The 20,180-nt window shown below is 43.1% G+C and overlaps 1 protein-coding gene across 5 annotated transcripts in view; it reads right to left on the minus strand.

The window, feature by feature from the left end:
• Window positions 1-3,760: 3,760 nt before the first annotated feature.
• The window catches only part of LOC134218563 (glycogen-binding subunit 76A), a 52,593-nt gene continuing 36,173 nt past the window's right edge, over window positions 3,761-20,180 (minus strand). For 4 of the 5 annotated variants that reach the window (XM_062697713.1, XM_062697709.1, XM_062697712.1 and 1 more), the window contains exons 4-5: window positions 7,160-7,328; window positions 3,761-6,569 (exon numbers count right to left, since the gene is read on the minus strand). In XM_062697713.1, coding sequence (XP_062553697.1) covers window positions 4,821-6,569; window positions 7,160-7,312 — 1,902 coding nt within the window. In that variant the 5' untranslated portion in view covers window positions 7,313-7,328 and the 3' untranslated portion in view covers window positions 3,761-4,820. Of the gene's footprint in view, window positions 6,589-6,651; window positions 6,923-7,159; window positions 7,329-20,180 lie in introns of those variants that run through there. The other variant, XM_062697710.1, reaches the window with a different exon arrangement.

Genomic DNA, 20,180 nt, shown 5'->3' on the forward strand with positions numbered 1-20,180 from the left:
GAAGCTTTCAGGCTACTTCTGTATCTTTGAAGATTACACAACGTTTAAGGTGATTATAGAATGAAGCCAGAAATCGGCCATTTTGTAAACCACGTGCTTTTCCAATATTTTTTTCAAGGGCACGAGATGAAAGAACCATAACGCGTATGGGGCTGAAATAATGGAAGATCGTTTGCTTAGTTATGCTGAACAATCATAATTTGAATTTCGGCACTGTACGAAAACTATTACGCCAGATCTGGGCTTTTGGAAATGAATGTAGATAAACGTGTGGTGAATTTGAAATTCACCACGGGCTTCATTCTATAATCACCTTAAGTAAACCTTATACTGCTTCTTTTAATAGCTTATCAGTATGGAATGTCAAAACCGCAATGTTTACATTTGATTTTTGTTGCCGGAGCTGTGTATGAGCTATTGGTTTCTGTAATGCAGCTACAAAGGTATTTACCTGCTCTTATAGCTTCTGACAAAGCGCTGTCATTAATGCTAGCAGATAGCGTAAGAAAACAAGCCATTTAGAAGCGATATTTCTGTTGACGGCTACTGTTAAACGATTAGCAGCAGAGTAGCATCTATACAGGTGAGAAACAGGTGAGAAAAGTCGAGTCAAATACAAGACACTGAAGACGACCACACAGTTGTGGTCGAAATACGTATCTGCAAAGATTACGAAAATTAACTAGTGGAATTAAATGGACAGTACTTAATTCGTCTTAGACGGTTTAATACATTCCACTAAAAGAGCTTAATATATTTTTCTGAGAAAATGTTGCCTAAAAACAATTTGAGCGATTGATGATGCATAAAAGTTAGCCAACAGAACATGCTGATAGATGTTTGAATAATGGTTAAAAAAAATGCTGAAAGCATAGTTTTTAAGCTTTTGTGCTAAAAGCAGCATGTAGGCCTCTTTCTAACGTGTATACAGCATGAATCTGAAAATAGCGTTAGTAAAACAACCTATAGGGTATGCGAAGAAGCACATCCATAATTTTCTTTGTTATTTACATATGTCTAAGTGACGGTGATGATAGAGCAGCGGCCATTGAATCAGGAGATCAGGAGTTCGAATCTAGGTAGCAACAAAATTGATATTTGAGTTTCCACAAAAACACATTGAATAAACTCTAAAACTTACTCTCCTCTCAAATAATATTTAATCAAATTGAATTCAGTGGCTGTATAAAACTTATTTAACAGATTCAAAAAGTCTGAATAAGCGCTAGTGAAGCAAATTAATATTACTAAATAGTTCGGTATAGATTGAGAAAAAGTTATGTAATATGCTGTAAAGTAGTTGTGCAGGCACGTTAAAAACAGCTAAATGAATTAGCCAGATTTGTTTTTGAAAGGGTTGAATAGAAGTTCTTGATCATATGTACAGCACATATATTCAGCTTGAAGCCGTATAGAAGAGTTGAAATAACATTTACAGTGACATTAAATGTTAGTTGGGTAGAGACGCGTGCTGCAGATATTCGCGAACAACGTGCAGATTAACGTCACTTTTCTTGGATTATTTTAAAAGGAATTCTATTGTGGATGAAAACTATGGTTTATTTAATTTACCTATTGCTTTTTGTAGTGTGGGTGGGAATCTATTAGAAAAAAACTATTGATTTAAAGTGTGGAGTGGGTGGTTTATTGCTGATTGTGGGAATTGACGTACCGGTACTGCTGCTGTTGGAGTCGCGTTGCCTGTTGAACTCGTTGATGACGGTGGACGACACAGAAAAAAATATGAATAGTAATCGACGCGTAAATAATAAAGACGTGAAAAATTACATTATTCTGGCCGTACATCAATCTTTTCCAACAAGTTCGCCCTAAATGTATGCAATTTACATAGCATTATGACACTTATTCGTATAAAATGTGACATAATGCAATACAAATTGCATACATTCAGGTGTAGTGGCCAGCTAGGGACCACTAGGCAGATCGCGTTTCTTGCCAACCTTAGGTCGTCAAACAAAATGGCGTTGTACCTTGAGGTACCACAAAAGGTCCTGTGAGGGTAACGGGCGGGAAACTTTTAGCAAATTCCGTACTAAACCTGTGAAACACTGTTACTTAGTAACAGTAAATAAATGTTAAAACAAATATAACAACAACAAAATTTAGCGAGTACCTTTATCTGTATGATGTATAATCTAATTTTTTTGGTTGATATTTTTTGTTTAAAAATTTTGATTTTTAACCCAGATAATTCCCGTAGTGGTGGAGATGCCTTTCTCGAAACTATCGCGCCTTAGTGTAAAAGATTCCGACTGTAATAGCCTACCTTAAGGTCACTCCTGACGGAATACAAGTTTAAAAGTGCTCGCGTTTTCGGGGGCACATCACTCGATACGGAAGCAACGCACAACTGTCGTTTTTATTATTTCACGCATGCTGCGACGCAGCAAAGCTAAATCAACAAAAATGACAGTTGTGCGCCGTTTCTGAATCGAGTGGTGTGCCCCCGAAAACGCGAGCACTTTTAAACTTGGATTCCGTCAGGAGTGACCTTAAGGCGTTTACAGATGCTTGTTTTATAGATAAAATATCGATGATGATCAAAGTTACCCCAAATTGAAATTCAACAAAAAAGATTTTTAAAAAATAATTCAACAAAAAAGATTTTTCAAAAAAAATTCAACAAAAAAGATTTTTAAAACAAGTTTCAAATTATAAAATAATCAAAACAAGGAACAGTATTGTACGTTTACTTGCTAGGTGGACACGGTCGGTTAAAGTAGCCGTTCCACCAAGTGTTCGTTAAAGTAGTCGCTAGAGTATTCGCTGTCGGTTTGAGCGAGACAAAGTAAACGTCAAAAAAATTCCAACCAGCAATCTGAGTGAAAGAGCGAATATTTGTTTACCGGCAACCACGTGCTTTTTGGCATTTGCAATCGCGAAGTCGAAGCAAATTCTGCTCTTCCCTCCTATGAGAAATCCCATTGCTATCTGTCAGAGTTTGAGTGAAACATGGCCGCCATCTCCTTCTCTCTGTTGCTCTACTGTAAAAACCCATACAGAACTGTCATTGTTTGTGTGAAGAATTTTGCTTCGACTTCGCGAATTTTTGGCGGACAAAAGAATGAGCACGTGTCCCAGTAGGTGAGGGGTAGTTAGATGTATTCGATATTTATTACCTGATCGTAAGATATAACATGTTTAATACTTGCCCTAAAAAAAACGCGAAAAAAATACCTACATTATTTCATAAAGTTCTGCGACTGTAATATTGAAGAATTAATTTCATTTGGCTAAATATTTGGAATCTTTGAAATTAAGCTTTATAAGACATTAACATTGCCGATTTTTTGCGCTTACTCGAAGTAGCTGTAAAAGTAATCGGGAAAATCTTGATATCGAGTAAATCCACAATACTCGTTTTAAAAATATGAAAACGGTATTCATATATGTACCCATATACGGATGCTATTTACGGGTGTTATTTCCATGCTGGCCTCATACAGGTACGAATGTGGAGAGCAGTGGAGATATTCAAAAGGGGAAAATGAATCAAAATAAAATTTCGGAATACTTACCTGTATCGGATTTGATGATTCATACCTACACACTTGGCGGCATCGGCATAACCTACCCGATGGTTTTCATACCTTTTCATCTGATACATACCTGCCATGACAACAAAAGTACTATAAATAGCGAAAACGAGCTTGGGTTGGGCAGATTCGATCTGTGCTGTGGATTGAAGTAGTTCAATTGAAGTACCTCCATCCGCAGACCAGATCTAGGCGGAACACACTTCTGTTAAACATTTCTTTATTCCTAATCTTTGGATAAACTTCTTTATTATACATAGGGTATTTATGTACTTAACTGAATATAGTGTTCTCATAGCTTCCTCGATTTCATCTCTTTCATAAGACACCAGTTTGTTGTTTTCCTTTTTCTCTGCACAATTGCATGCCGCACATTTCGTTTCTGGTTAGCTATTTTGTAAGTGGGTGCATTCAAATCGCTCTCTGTATTGTTTATTCCATTCTTTTTTAACTAACGTTTATCTCTATACACAATGCTTGTATTCTTTTTCACGTTTTTAAGGTAAACTCAGAAAACAGCTACTACAATACAGCTTTCGAGAGCATGCAGCTACATTTCATCTTTCATGGATTTAAAGCGTTCTAGTAACACGACCAATCCAAACTTTGTTATCAATTCTTTATCATTCTAACGTGCTCATAGTCTCCTCTGTTGTCAATGAATATAAACTTGTGTTTAACACACATACGACTTTATTCTGAAGTATTAGCGTGAGGTTTTGATTATCTTTACAATTGGTTTATGAATCTAGGCTAGTAGGGTCATGATTATGATCTTTCCATCAAATAAATGTTCAATACTAGATTTACACAATTTGCACCTAAAATTAAAACATTTTTGATCTGTTATCATTAAAGGGCTGTCAGATCTAATATGCTTTTAGATTTTTTGTCAGGATTCACCACTCAAGTCTTGAATTTTCTAATCTCTCAAAATGTGTTGGGGCCTTGTTCTTTAGATTAGTTCGACTGTTTTTATTCTAATTTAGTTTTACTGTTCTATATTGTAAAACCATTACTTTTCTCTTGGACAACGAATAATGAATTAAAATTTCGTTTAAAAGTCTGCAATCTTTTTTCGTCTGATGTGGTAAAAAACTTAAACACTGTGAAGAGTGTGGTCGGTCTATATTAGCGACAATCATGCAATTTCGGGTCGCTATTCAATACCTTGATGCTATTCTTTCTATTGTATTAGTTACAATTGTGGTCGGAGGGGTTTGATTTTTTTTCCTGGAGGCAGCGTGATATGAAGGGACCCGTTCAGTAAAAGTTTTGGCACCATGATCCATCTGGACTGTGAAGAACGTCCGCATTAGCCGGTTTGACTGCAATTTGCGCGATCGGGTTTGGCTGACTGATCGGCAAGCATTGGAAAACATAGTTCATATCATAGTTATTGTCCCAAAACTGCTGTCCTCGACAATGGAAGCGTATCGCCATTTCAATACGCTGCCCTATCTGGACCGAGCTTCCATATAAGGTGAAGGCGAACTTATCGGAAAAGCCATCACACGAGTTTTCAACATAGCTGGCTTGAAGATCGGAGAAGCTTCTCCAGCTATCTGTACTGTATCGCACGTAGACTGACTTATGGAAGTCAAGATTTCGGACTCGAACTGTGCCGGTGATGGTCAGGGTCACTGGATCGGTCACGGCCGCATTCTCCAGATTTACTTGTTTATCACGAATTTTATCCAAAAAGCAAGGTAAGGCACCTGGCTGCTGGAAGAGCGGCACCAGTACTCTATCTGCTTTCGGACCCAAACTAATCTGTTGAGCTACGGGAGGTTCCAGGCAAAAGTCCAGATCCTCGTATGCCGATTTCGGCACTTTAGGAACTTCATCGACGAATGTCTTTACATCGGCTAGGTCAAGTCCGAGCACATCTGCGAATCGAACAAACTTTTTCCTCCCGGGTGTTCCCGGTGGAGTTTTGCCCGTTTTCAGTGACGAACTTCTCCGCATTCGCTGCGGTCTGACAAAATCTTCGTCTTCATCGCCAGACGATATGCCTCCTCTTCTGTGATCCTCCTTTTCTGCCTTCGATTTCTGTTCTACACTGCAGTCTTGGAGCAACTTTTCCACTTCGGCCATTTCGACCTTTGGACTGCTTGACTCATCTTCTGGTTCATCCACCGCATCTCCGTTGACAAACTTCAGTATATCAACGTCTATTGCACTTACTTCAGCTTGACGGACGAGACTTTCTCTCGGCATTATGGCATGACCGTTCGCTAATACTTTGCCGTGATCTGTTTCATCCTCATCTTTGTGTTGCTCACTACTACTTTCGGGCACTTTTTGTTTTACCTCTTCGATATCTTCACCTTCCATTGTGACGTCCTGCAAAGTGCTGTTCGAGTTATTCGAACTCAGTCCTGTGTAAGTCGAATCGTGTGATTGTGATTCTGTGGATTGTGAAGGAGGTAGAGACTCGGAGCAACTATCGCTGTCGATGTTTGTTACTCCTAGGCCACTGGGTAGGTGACCATTTTGAGACTTGCGTCTAGTTTGTCTTGTTGCCGTTGCAGTAACTGTTGCCGTTCCTTCTGTTATTGAGGTAGATGCCGCTTCTAACGACCTTTTCAACGTCGCAGATTGATCAGAGGTAGTACAGTCGTAGTAATCACAGCCACTGGTCGATTTCTGTTCGGGATCTGAGCTCTCTGGATCATAAAACTGGCAGTCGGACGAACTCTGACTGGATGGACTGTGCTCCGGGCTAACCTGAGGTGTAGAGCAGGGTGAAGCACATACGTAGCCGGACTCGGGCGCTATTTCGGCGGGGGTGGCTGTGGCCGTTTCGATAAGCCGCGTATACTCGCACTCCTCGATAGGGGATCCAGGGCTATCGTTCTCGAGGCCAAAGTCGTAGAAACCGTCGGCCTCGCTGGTTACCATGCGGAGAGGCTGAAGACGCGTTACACCCGTCGCTTCGTCCTGTGATAGCCATGTGTTCTCATTTTCGTGGGGGTGGTCGGTGATCTGAGCAGCCTCGTCTGCAGTTCCCTGCAAAGAGTATTTAACCCTAATTAGTTGCGACTAAAGGCTAGTTGTTGTTCTATTCTAGGATGATACGTGAGTGGTTTACTTTTTGGAATATTCGGTTAGTACTTCTACCGCAGAATGGTTTGGTATTTGGTGGTTGTGGTAGTGGTGGTGAGTTGGATTATGCACACAGTTAAGACGATGGCGTTCCGACGGTAGTTCGCGGTGTTGGGCGCCAAGATTGGCGATTTCAGGACAGCCCAGAAGATGGTGGCAGAACATAGAAAGCAGTGCGAACATGCGAGAATATTCAGCGGTTTGGTTCAATTTTGAAAGGAATCACCGCTTATCTCGAACCAGAAAAGAAAAAGAGAGACAGTAAAAGAAGGAACATCAATTCGCTACAATCAATCTGATCGACTTATTGTTCTCGGCTTGAACCGGTTGGAGGTCTGAGCTAAGGCACTGCAAAAAAAGCAACCAGGTAATGTTTTTACGAGATGTGGATTAATTGATCTGTATTATTGTTTCAGATGAAGATAGCGAGAGGAAAGGCAATGATTGAACTAGCGGGAACTATGCACGAAACTCCCAGCAGATTCAGGTCTCACCTGTGTGCCGAGCGTTCGTAGGCGTGACTGTAGACTACGGGCAAATGCTTCGGCCCGGCCGCGGCACGACATGCCAATCGGTAGTAGTGATGTAATGCCGCACGGTCTGTCAGGTCCTCCACCGGATGCCGACGGATCGCCTGGCGTACTCATAGAAGATATACAGTTTCTGTTGGGAAGAGAGAAAATAATGGAATGAATTAGTCTGACAGAATTTTAAAAGTTTCTTCAATAGAATATGAGAAGGTCAAACGCAAAGGGGTGTAAGTGACAAAAAGTTAGTTTTGAGAAAAACGGGAGCAAAGTTTTTCAATATTTTTTCGATTCATACAAATTGTATGGAAGTTCAAAAAATTGCTGATTTTCTGTGAATTTTCATATTTTTCTAAACAACGTACAAATTATATCAACATATTGCCGTAAAGCTCTAGAACCAAAGCAATGTTTGCTGTATTCATTTATTTAAATTACATATAAACAGATCACAGTGAAGTTCAACAATTTGACGCCACAATACACGCTTCGAGGCCGCATCACTCCATCTTCGAATGCGCACACGCTCGCCGAGTCGTTTTGGGCCTGGTGCCCACCTCGCTCGCTGCGCTCCACGCCGTCTCGTAATTGCCGTATCGGAAGCGAACACCATCTTTGCAAGGTTGCTGTCCGCCATTCTTCCAACATGCTCTGCACATCGTAACCTTCCGGCTTTAGCAACCTTCTGGATACTGGGTTCACCGTAGCGCTGGTTCATACTTCGCCATCACACACCGTCGTCTTGCACACCGCACCCGTCTCTCGAATACTCCGAGGGCTTGCAAGACCTCCTCGAGCATTGTCCATGTTTCATGTCCGTAGAGGACTACTAGTCTAATCAGCGTTTTGTACATAACACATTTGGTGCGATGGTGTTTTTTTTGACCGCAGATTCTTCTGGAGTCCGTGGTAGGCCTGACTTCCACAGATGATGCGCCTTCGTATTTCACGACTAACATTGTTATCAGTCGTTAGCAAGGATCCAAGGTAGACGAATTCCTCGACCACCTCGAAGGTATCCCCGTCTATCATAACACTGCTTCCCAGGCGGGCCCTGTCGCGCTCGGTTCAGCCCACAAGCATGTACTTTCTATTCGATGCAATCACCACCAGTCCAACTTTTGTTGCTTCACGTTTCAGGCGGGTGTACACTTCAGCCACCTTTGCAAGCGTTCGGCCGACAATATCCATGTCATCCGCGAAACAAATAAATTGATTGGATCTGTTGAAAATCGTATCTCGCATGACTCCTTCTCAAAACAAAACCAAGCGAAATGACAGCAGTGTTCGATTGTATTAGTGAGAGGCAACTGGAGTACAAGTACATGGAGAGCATGAAGAGTGTTTATCATGGCAAGTGCATACGGTTGGTCATTGACTCTTTTGTGTTTAGTGATTGTTGCGATTACCTATGAAGCAACCAGCAGGAAGCCGCCGTATTCTATTTTATCTCGAGATGCATAATACCATCCACCGTTGATTAAGCTTGGTAAGTTTGGTTCTCTTCCATGATTTTCCTCAGCTCTACGCGGTCTATACTGAACTTTCCTCAAGGTGGGGTCTGGTTGGCTTCCATCGTCAGCTGAACTGACGTAGTCATCTCCTGCGCCGCCTTGACTTTCACTGCCTGTACCGTGAACCCCCAGTAATATGGCCGTTTTTAATCGGAACACTTTTTAATTTGAACCCCGTTCGTTTGAGCATCGTTCAAATTAAAAATGATTTAAACGTCATTTAGCACGTGGGATCGAGGAAAGAAAAATGGAACATCGTGAAACGGAACGCAGAATGAAAACAAACCAGCAAAGAGAGCAGCCAGAAACCAGTTTTTCTGATGCAAATAGAATAACCAGAAGTTCAAATTAAAAACGAATCCCGTTAATTTGAATAAGGTACCGTTCAAATTAGCGGGGGTCCACGGTACTCTCAGCGCCATTTAAATGTTCCTCGTAGTGCTGCTTCCACCTTTCGATCACCCACCACACGTTCGTCCGTCAAGATGCTCCGATCCTTTTAAAAAAAGACAGAAACACCGTCTTCGACCAGAGGTCGTACAGACTGAATACTTAACATCTAGACAATCGACAGGACTGGTGTAGAATTTTTCGATCACGAAAAGCTTCCTCCTTACCGGGGCGGGAATCGAACCCACACTCCAAAGCCCATGCGTCTAGACGATTGAAGTGTGGGCTATGGACGTTGATTATGCTGAAATTGAAGAACCGGCCTTTGATCCTCAACCTGCACATTCTTCCATTGATCGGCCACCACCCGATCACACGCCTTTGCATATCGCCCATCACTCGTGTGTGTTGCCGCAGCTCTGGTAGATGGTACGATTACCTCTAAACGTGCGCACCATTGATCCCTTTCAACAAACCTTCTGCAGCGCTATGATGCCGAATCCACGGCCCTTGAGCACATCGGCGAGTATGCGTGTGCTCCCGATGAAGTTGAGAGATTTGCAGCTCCACGAACTGAGTTTTCAACCGCTAGTCACTTTTCGTCGCAGTGGTCTCCGCCAATGGTTCCGGTCCGTACTCTCTTGTTAATTATTCGTTGCGTAAGTTTTTTTTAAAGGCTGGCTTGTAGAGCCTGACACCAAACCCCCTAAAATTCCGGAGGATCATTCCTCCTTATTTCCGGTGGACCATGGTGCGTAGTTTCAATTAGAATCTCTCGCTGGCACTCGGACGATGATCAGCCGCCCCTAACATGGTGACTTGTGAGCCGTTCCTAACATGGAGAACAGATGCTCAGTAAGATTAGCAAACCCCCGCTTTCCTGTCAGCATACGACCATAGTACCCACTGGGGTGGGGGGGGGAGGGGGTTTACCCGATCTTCCCTAAGGTTGCTCGTATCCCGGCCAGCAACACGAGGAGGTAGGGATAGGAGTTGCTGGGTAAGAGGCTAAGGACCGCGAGATGGGGTCTATTTTATTCCTTCAGGTACTCTAAAATCATGAATACATACATTTTAGGTTGTTCTGATTTTATTAATAGTGTAAATTAATCATTTATTTAAATACAAAATAAGGGAGAACAAAGCGAAAATCTTCACTTCTCTGTGGGGGCTGGCTATCTGATTCTGTTTTTTCACTTGTATACAAGTTTGATAAAATTGTTATCATGGCTTGTTATGATTCGGAACAGTTTTTGCCTTTCTTGTATCACTTGTCATAAGACGAGTTTGTAGGGGAAGGAGGGGCAATATGCCCTAGCTAAGCAAACACTGCTTTATTGTCTTATTTGTAACGCTATTCATGGGTATTTTTACATTATGCATTAGTTAAGCAAGATAGCTAGTTGATGCCATTCAAAAATTGTCAAAAATCTCAATCATATTGATAATATTCACATTTCAAAAAAGTGGTGAGATTCTGTTGCCGGAAAACTCATGAGGCAAAACGCCTTTTAGCTGGCAGCTCCTAGGGAACAAAGCATTCTGGTATGGATAGCGGGTGGAGACGCAAGTACATTGTAGGTTAGTGCCACTAGGGCGTTTTGCCTCGCCAAAATGTTAGATGTTTCTTCAAAATGTGGAAATTTTCGGTTTTTCCGACCTTCCCATACACCAGGGCTGCCCAACGTACGGCCCGCGGCTAGATGCGGCCCTCGGCACAATTTTTTGTGGCCCGCGCGCCGTGGCAGAAAACACTCCATACCCGGCCCACGAGCTTCCCTATACGGCTCGAGAAGCTTCTTTTTCATAATTTATTATTAAATACCGGCTTAAAAATAATTAAGTCTGTTAATAACTGTGCTTCAATAATTCCTTTTTATTTGAAACAAAACATAATATTTTACATACTTTGTTTAAAGATAATGTGCTCATTATATTTAAATTTCCATTATTGATTCAAATTATTGGACAGTGGATTATCGAAGTAACAAACTCTCTTCACTCTGACCTCCGACAAACACGACAGGAAGCCGGAAAATGCAGTACGGGTTAGTTTTGCTGTTAGTGAGATTTTGGCAAAACGAATGAAACTATTCTAGGACGAAGAACTTGTTAAAGAATGCAAATCAGATATCCAGCTTGCCACGCTTGGTAAAGGCTACCTTACACCTCGGGAAAATTTTCCCGAGATGTAAGGTAGCCTTTAAGTAGCCTTCAAGACCAAATTCGCGAGGTGTGAGACTACCTTAATGGCGGCTTATCGGAGTGTAAAAACCAATCGATCACCGTATTTTTTGACACTAGTTGGAGGAAAACTCACTGGAGTTCCTGGGTGAGGTGAAGGGAAAATAGTCCTTTTCGCCAGTGAGTTTTCTTCCAGATAGTGCCAAAAAGTACCGTGACAGATTGATTTTTACACACCGACGCCATTACCGAGCATTGAAAGCTGCATTGTCGGCTTCATGAGCCCTAACGGAAAAGTCTTCTTCCGTAGCATTAGTTTGCCTCGGAACACATTGCGTACAAGCTCTTGCAGAAGATTTGAACACTAGTTACGTGAAAATGCCGTCTACTTCAGATTCTACTCTCTCGCCATTGATGGCAATACTGATTTTGAAAACATGGTGCAGGAGTCTTCATAAGAGGAGTTGATGATCATCTTTTAATCACAAAGAAATTGGCAGCTTTGATCCCAATGAGTGTAACGACTACCGGAAAAGACCTGTTAGGACCAGTATGAAGGAGCTGGTACGTTCCTCTAAAACTTAAGTGGCCTTACAACTAACACTGGCATTGTAAGATTCACATTGTAATAATCTAAGAAAGGAAAAGCAATTACGGTGGTAGGGTTATATTTCCCTGCGCATTGCATTATTCACCAAGAAAATCTATGTGCGAAAACGATCAATATTCTTGAAATCTGACGCTCGTCATTAATCCAATAAATTTTATCATCGCGAGGGATCCACAACCTCCAATTCTAAATTATTTTGACGGAAATGGAAGCATGGAAGAAAAATGAGGAATAACATTGATTATTTTTAAAATATATAAAAAATGCTTGCCAAATATTTGCTGGCCCACCAGCAGGTGTTAATTCTGAAAATTGACCCATGGCTTGAAAAGGTTGGGCAGTAGAGTTTCCATTTCCCGGCCATTTTCGATGTCCCGGGATTCGGGATGAACTTGTTCGTATATCCCGGGAATTCCCGGGATCCCGGGATTTTTCGATGTTCCCTTAGAAAACTTATTTTTTGATTTAAAAACGATTTTATTCAATGTACAGGGGTAAAGTTCATATTTTAGAAAGGCCAGGTAATACAGATTTCAAGTTGGAACTCAATTCAATTCAAATTTGAATCGATTCTTTCAAAAAATAACGACTTTGACAAGCAAATAATATTCACGTTTTTCTTGGAAGGTAGAGTACCCTTCTGGAATATATGATCGCCGAGTCCAAGAAGAAGGGTTCGCTGGCGGTTAAAGTCGGCCTGATTGTTTGCATTGTTTTGAATATGCATTGGGTTCAATACCCTAGTGACGAAAGATGGAAGATGCACCGTAGAATCGTACTGGGCCCATAACCTATTGGATATACGGAAACTCCCTCACAAAAAAAAATAGAGTATCCTCCAACCCATGGCAGGCTACTAATTGATACTTTTGCCAAGATCTGCAGCTCTTCCTCATTTTGAACAGATCGCTTCCTAATCTTGATGTTAATCGTTAATTTATCGTTATCGCCTAAAAAGTTAATTGTGTTCAACGTAATCGCTTGCTGCGATAAAGATGAATTACTTCATTTATTATCGGAGTTTGATAATTTAACGTAAGTTAACTCGATAATTTAACGATAATGGGGTACGCGATTAAAGCTGGTATACAATTTTGACAGAAGCCGAAAATTGGACAAATTGATTGCAGCCTGTTGACCAAAGTTGATTTTGATCGAAGCGATACACCAAAAAAAAAAAATAGCAGACCATCGGGGTCGGACCACTTGTACTTGCGCATGTGCTGTTTGTTGCACGAACGTCGATTGGAAGGACATTAATTGGATCAAGAATTGTTTTGGAGGCAAGAAGTTCAGGAGGGCTGACTTAATGTTGGGTGGCACGAGGAGATTAGCAAGGCGAATATCAGCTAGTGTACACAACCTCGCTGTAGACGAGAGATGGGTAGGCAGCAGGCGCCAAATAGATGTAGCTGATCTTGTACTGTAGATACTTGTCGTTTAATTAATAGAGAGCTGTAGCTGCTGGAAAAAGTATCAGTCAGTAGCCCTCCATTGAGTGGTATAGGGGAATTTAATATTTTTGTGAAGGTGTTCTATTAACTATCTCCGATATTTTCATGTCTGTTCTTTTCTTACTAATTTAATAATAAGATGATATCGATTATGCATCACAAAGAACCTTGGCTCCGTATACATGCCTGAGCCTACCAAATAAACGAACTAGTAAAAAATCATGTCTGATGGAAGGTATAAAAATATGATATGAGTTTATCACCTAAGTTGGGTTTCTCGTTCAAAACAAATAACTTTTGTAAGAAGAAAAATTACACTGTTTGCGAACCGGAAATGAAACAGTATTTTTTGTCCCGGGTATCCCGGGATTTTCGGGATTTCAAAATAATATCCAGGAATCAGGAAATCCTGAATTTTCCTAAATCCCGGGATTTTTTGTCCCGGGATGTCCCGGGATGGAAACTCTATTGGGCAGGCTATCCATACACTTTTTTCGCCTAACCTACACAATTTTAGATCTAGTTTTGTTACGGACATCTTAATGACGGTAAATATGAGGGAAACCACAAAAGGCGTTTTGCATCGGGGGGCGTTTTGAGGCCTCTTCCCCTATACTATTCAATTTAATTCCACTACTTTATTTTACCGCCAGACATTCTAAATACTCACGCTCCTCTAATGTGGACGTGTACTATACACATGTGGAAGTGTTGGCTTGAGAAATGGATTGCGAGTGATTTGACTATGCGTCCTGTTTGGGAATCTCGAGCTCGTTCAGTAGCCGCTAGGTTGCGAAGGCCGACGGAGGTCCTTCATAGCTTAGTTGGTTAAAGCACCAGTCTACCGTACTGTAGGGTCATGGGTTCGAGTCCCATCGAAGGGAAAGTGGTTACCTCCAATACATTTTCCAAATCAATATCTTCCACATAACGTACATATTCACATATGAGTTTTCATAACATTGTAACATTGTCTGTACAATTCAGTTTATGATTTAATGTTCCTCAATTATTAATTATTCTATTTTTAGTTTATTCATTTGGACTGTTCTGGGCTGTTCTCATACCACGTGGACAGAAGTCGCTATTGCTCCGATATACTTATTCAAAGCCAGACTTTCGTCATGGGACGTTTTGAGAGAGCCTCTCTTTTCTTTCTATTTTGTTTGCGCGCTCTTCATCCAATCGCGCATTGAAGTGGAAAAGGTACCTACTCGGTAGACACCAAATCGATGTGCTTTCCCTTTCCCACATCGGCACCAAACCGTGCACTGCCAGCGATGAACGCTTTGACTACCTATACATCGCCGATTGTGGTTAGAGCGGGTGACCTGCACATACAAAATAATGCGTGTATGATGCATGGCAACCTGTTCTCGGCTGAAAATGCACGTGTTGGATAACATGTGGCGGTGCGTCGCGTCGTTTCGGTATCGTAATAGAATATAACGCGCCCCCATCGTAACATTTCAGTTGACTTCCTCATATCACAGGCCGCCTATAAAAAATCTGTAAATATTTTACGATTATGTATTTATTAATCGTTAAATTTGTACAAAACATATGATAAATGCACATAATACAAATATATATTTAGATTTGAATGACAAGAAATCTATCGAGAGTTTAAATGTTAGGGAGAAAATTGCTACCTGTGCAGTGCACAGGTTGCACATGCGGATGCGACGCCTCTGCATTCCACTTAAAGCTTAAAATAATGTTCGTATCAAAATTTCTTTTATCGTTATTTGTTATCTATTGATAGCGATTTCTGCAAACCCTGGGCTAGCATGATAATACTTTTATGCCCAGGTAAGTCGAGACAATTTCCAATCCGAAAATTTCACAAAATTTCGAACCCAGTCCCCCTCGGCACGATCTTGTTTTGAGGCCGCGCTTCTAACTACTAGGCCCTATTGATGCTGGGTCATTAAGCCGAAACTATTTATATATTGACCGAATGATCGTCAGGCCGAATAGTCATTAGGCCAAATTAGAGAATTAGCAGTGAGAAATAATGAGTGAGAAGAGCGTTAGACTTAAGAAGTAGAATAGTAAGAAGAAGGAGGAGAAGAAGAAGTAATCAACAAAAAGAGTGAAGAAAATAAAAGATGGAAAAAGTAAGAAAGCAGAAAAAAGAAGAGAAAACAAAAAAGGGGAGAATTAAGAAAGAAGAAGGAAGGAAGATTTAAGAAATAAGGAAGGAAGAAGCAAAAAGCATGAAGGAAGACAGAAGTAGTAAGTAGGAAGAAGGAAAACTATGTGATCTAATGATCATTTGCGTCTTACATGCATTCATATTGGGGGCAGCAGGGACTATGTCCAAGGGCTTGACGATCCCTCCCCAGGCCATCTGCGAGTTGTGGCGCCTGCCTAGGATGTGGTGGGGTTTGACAGTGGGCCCTGTTAAACCTCTATAAAAAGCTGCATGTATCCGCAAGTAGGCTCCGCCAAAGCGACCGTGTGCCGTTCAAAGCGCACAAGCCCAAGTCCTGGTGTTAGGTGGGACGCTAAACAGCCCTGACACGAGGGCCCTCCGACGAGACAGGAGGTTTGCGCAGGCCCAATAAGCCGCCTTTAAAAACAACTATTACGAACGACATAGAAGATAATACGACTCGATACAATCGGCAACGACCTAGGCGACGAATAGAGGATCACGATTGGAAGCTTGGAACATGGAACTGCAAGTCGCTAGGCCTCGCAGGTTGCGATAGGATAATCTACGATGAATTACATCCCCGCAACTTCGATGTCGTTACGCTGCAGGAAATCTGCTGGACAGGACAGAAAGTGTGGAAAAGCGGGCATCGAGCGGCTACCTTCTACCAAAGCTGTGGCACCACCAACGAGCTGGGAACCGGCTTCATAGTGCTGGGAAAGATGCGCCAACGCGTGATTGGGTGGCAGCCAATCAACGCAAGGATGTGCAAGCTGAGGATAAAAGGCCGTTTCTTCAACTATAGCATCATCAACGTGCACTGCCCACACGAAGGGAGATCCGACGACGAGAAAGAAGCGTTCTATGCGCAGCTGGAGCAGACATACGATGAATGCCCACTGCGGGACGTCAAAATCGTCATCGGTGACACGAACGCTCAGGTAGGAAGGGAGGAAATGTATAGACCGGTCATCGGACCGGATAGTCTGCATACCGTATCGAACGACAACGGCCAACGATGCATAAACTTTGCAGCCTCCCGCGAAATGGTAGTCCGAAGCACTTTCTTCCCCCGCAAGAATATCCACAAGGCCACATGGAAATCACCTAATCAAGTAACGGAAAACCAAATCGACCACGTTCTAATCGACAGTAAATTCTTCTCCGACATCACGAACGTACGCACTTACCGCAGTGCGAATATTGAATCCGACCACTACCTCGTCGCAGTATGTCTGCGCTCAAAACTCTCGACGGTGATCAACACGCGTCGGAGTCGTCCGCCGCGGCTTAACATTGGGCGGCTACAAGACGGTAGACTAGCCCAAGACTACGCGCAGCAGCTGGAAGTGGCACTCCCAACGGAAGAGCAGCTAGGCGCAGCATCTCTTGAGGATGGCTGGAGAGATATTCGATCCGCCATTGAAGCACCGCAACCGCTGCACTAGGCACGGTGGCTCCGGATCAGGAGAAACGACTGGTATGACGGCGAATGTGAGCAGTTAGTTGAGGAGAAGAATGCAGCATGGGCGAGATTGCTGCAACACCGCACGAGGGCGAACGAGGCACGATACAAACGGGCGCGGAACAGACAAAACTCGATTTTCCGGAGGAAAAAGAGCCAGCAGGAAGATCGAGACCGTGAAGAGACGGAGGAACTGTACCGCGCTAATAACGCACGAAAGTTCTATGAGAAGTTGAACCGTTCACGTAAGGGCCACGTGCCACAGCCCGATATGTGTAAGGACATAAACGGGAACCTTCTTACGAACGAGCGTGAGGTGATCCAAAGGTGGTGACAGCACTACGAAGAGCACCTGAATGGCGATATGGCAGACAACGGTGGCGGTATGGTAATGAACCTAGGAGCACACGCGCAGGACATACGAATTCCGGCTCCGAATCTCCAGGAAATCCAGGAGGAGATCGGCCGGCTGGAAAACAACAAAGCCCCTGGGATTGACCAACTACCAGGAGAGCTGTTTAAACACGGTGGTGAGGCACTGGCTAGAGCGCTGCACTGGGTGATTACCAAGGTTTGGGAGGATGAGGTTCTGCCGCAGGAGTGGATGGAAGGTGTCGTATGTCCCATCTACAAAAATGGCGATAAGCAGGATTGTAGCAACTACCGCGCAATCACATTGCTTGACGCCGCCTACAAGGTACTCTCCCAAATTTTATGCCGTCGACTAACACCAATTGCAGGAGAGTTCGTGGGGCAGTACCAGGCGGGATTTATGGGTGAACGCTCTACCACAGACCAGGTGTTCGCCATACGTCAGGTATTGCAGAAATGCCGCGAATACAACGACCAGCTATGGCAGCTAATGCACGAAAATGGATTTTCGGATAAACTGATACGGTTGATCAAGGCGACGATGGATCGGGTGATGTGCGTAGTTCGAGTTTCAGGGGCATTCTCGAGTCCCTTCGAAACCCGTAGAGGGTTACGGCAAGTTGATGGTCTTTCGTGTCTGCTATTCAACATCGCTTTGGAGGGAGTAATACGAAGGGCAGGGATTGACACGAGTGGTACGATTTTCACGAAGTCCGTCCAGCTATTTGGTTTCGCCGACGACATTGATATCATGGCACGTAACTTTGAGAGGATGGAGGAAGCCTACATCAGACTGAAAAGCGAAGCTAAACGGATTGGACTAGTCATCAACACGTCGAAGACGAAGTACATGATAGGAAGAGGCTCAAGAGAGGTCAATGTGAGCCACCCACCACGAGTTTCTATCGGTGGTGACGAAATCGAGGTGGTTGAAGAATTCGTGTACTTGGGCTCACTGGTGACCGCCGATAACGATACCAGCAGAGAAATTCGGAGACGCATAGTGGCTGGAAATCGTACGTACTATGGACTCCGCAAGACGCTCCGATCGAATAGAGTTCGCCGCCGTACCAAACTGACTATCTACAAAACGCTTATAAGACCGGTAGTTCTCTACGGACACGAGACCTGGACGATGATCGTGGAGGACCAACGCGCACTGGGAGTTTTCGAAAGGAAAGTGTTGCGTACCATCTATGGTGGGTTGCAGATGGCGGACGGTACGTGGAGGAGGCGAATGAACCACGAGTTGCATCAGCTGTTGGGAGAACCATCCATCGTTCACACCGCGAAAATCGGAAGACTGCGGTGGGCCGGGCACGTAGCCAGAATGTCGGACAGTAATCCGGTGAAAATGGTTCTCGACAACGATCCGACGGGAACAAGAAGGCGAGGTGCACAGTGGGCACGGTGGATCGATCAGATGGAGGACAACTTGCGGACCCTCCGCAGACTGCGTGGTTGGCGAAGTGCAGCCATGAACCAAGCTGAATGGAGAAGTCTTTTATGTGCAGCACAGGCCACTCCGGCCTTAGTCTGATGATAAATAAATAATGCATTCATATTATCGAGTTCTTAATTATTTAGTCAAGACTTAAGTCTTATATGCGAAATAGGTACCGTGATTGCCATCCCTCCAAAAAGTTGGCTGCTTTGTCTACTCACACGTCGACGAGTGTTTGCAGAAATATTTTGTTTTTTATGTCCTTCAACATTTTTTTTATTAAAACATGTCCAAACTGAGTGGCTTCGATTTCCAATCAGTTGCTTTCTTAAGATGTAATTTCACACAACACAAATTCAAGCACAACAGACGTTTTTAAAACAACGGAAGCAATTTAATGAAAATACATGACTCTTTGACACTCGTCGCACTTCGACGAACCGCCAACAAATTCCAATCATGTCATATTGTCATCAGTAGGGCATCGCAGTTATGCTAGATGATGAAATTGTTTCAAAAAAGTTGCGCTCAAGAAATGAATTCATTTTGGTTTTTGTTGAAATTCTTTTCACGTCACAGAAATTATAATCTCGACTGCAATGTCAAGCTCAGTAGGGGCTTGTCAGCTAAATTCCTGCGAACAAACGGGCACGTACACAGTGGTTAAAATAAACCTGTAAGCAACAGGTTTGAAAATGGCAATTCGCATCATCTGCTTCCCGATCATCATGAAGCCAATTTCACGTTCTGCTCTTATTCTGCCGCCATTGTTAGTATCATTATTTATTCGACCTAATGCCGGAGTGGCCTCTGCAGTACATAACCGTCATCTCGATCCAAGCACGGTCCATGGCTGTGCATCACCAGCCACGCACTCTTCGGAGGGTCTGTAAATTGTTTCGCACCTGATGATCTACCTCGCTCGCTACGTACCTCGTCTTCTTGTGCCCGTCCCGTACCACACGTGTCCATATCTGCCCTTCGAATTACTTCCTCCAACGCGCTGTTTAATAGCAGGCGCGAAAGACCATCACCGTGCCGTAACCTTTGGCGCGTTTCAAAGGGACCCGAGAATGCCCATGAAACTCGAACTACGCACATCACCCGGTCCATCGCCGCCTTGACCAACCGTATCAGATTATCCGGCAATCCGTGTTCATGCATTAGCTGCTCTAGCTGGTCTCGATCGATTGTATCATATGCGGCTTTGAAGTCAATGAATAGATGAAGTTGTATTCGCGGCATTTATGCAATACCTGGCGTATGGCAATCATCCGGTCCGTGGCTGTGGCACGTGTCCATTACGTGAACGGTTTAACTTCTCATAGAGTTTTCGTGCGTTATTAGTGCGGTAAAGTTGCTCCGTCTCTTCTCCTGCTGACACTTTTACCTCC

This window comes from Armigeres subalbatus, chromosome 2 (genome assembly GCF_024139115.2).
Source record: "Armigeres subalbatus isolate Guangzhou_Male chromosome 2, GZ_Asu_2, whole genome shotgun sequence".
Lineage (NCBI taxonomy): Eukaryota > Metazoa > Arthropoda > Insecta > Diptera > Culicidae > Armigeres > Armigeres subalbatus.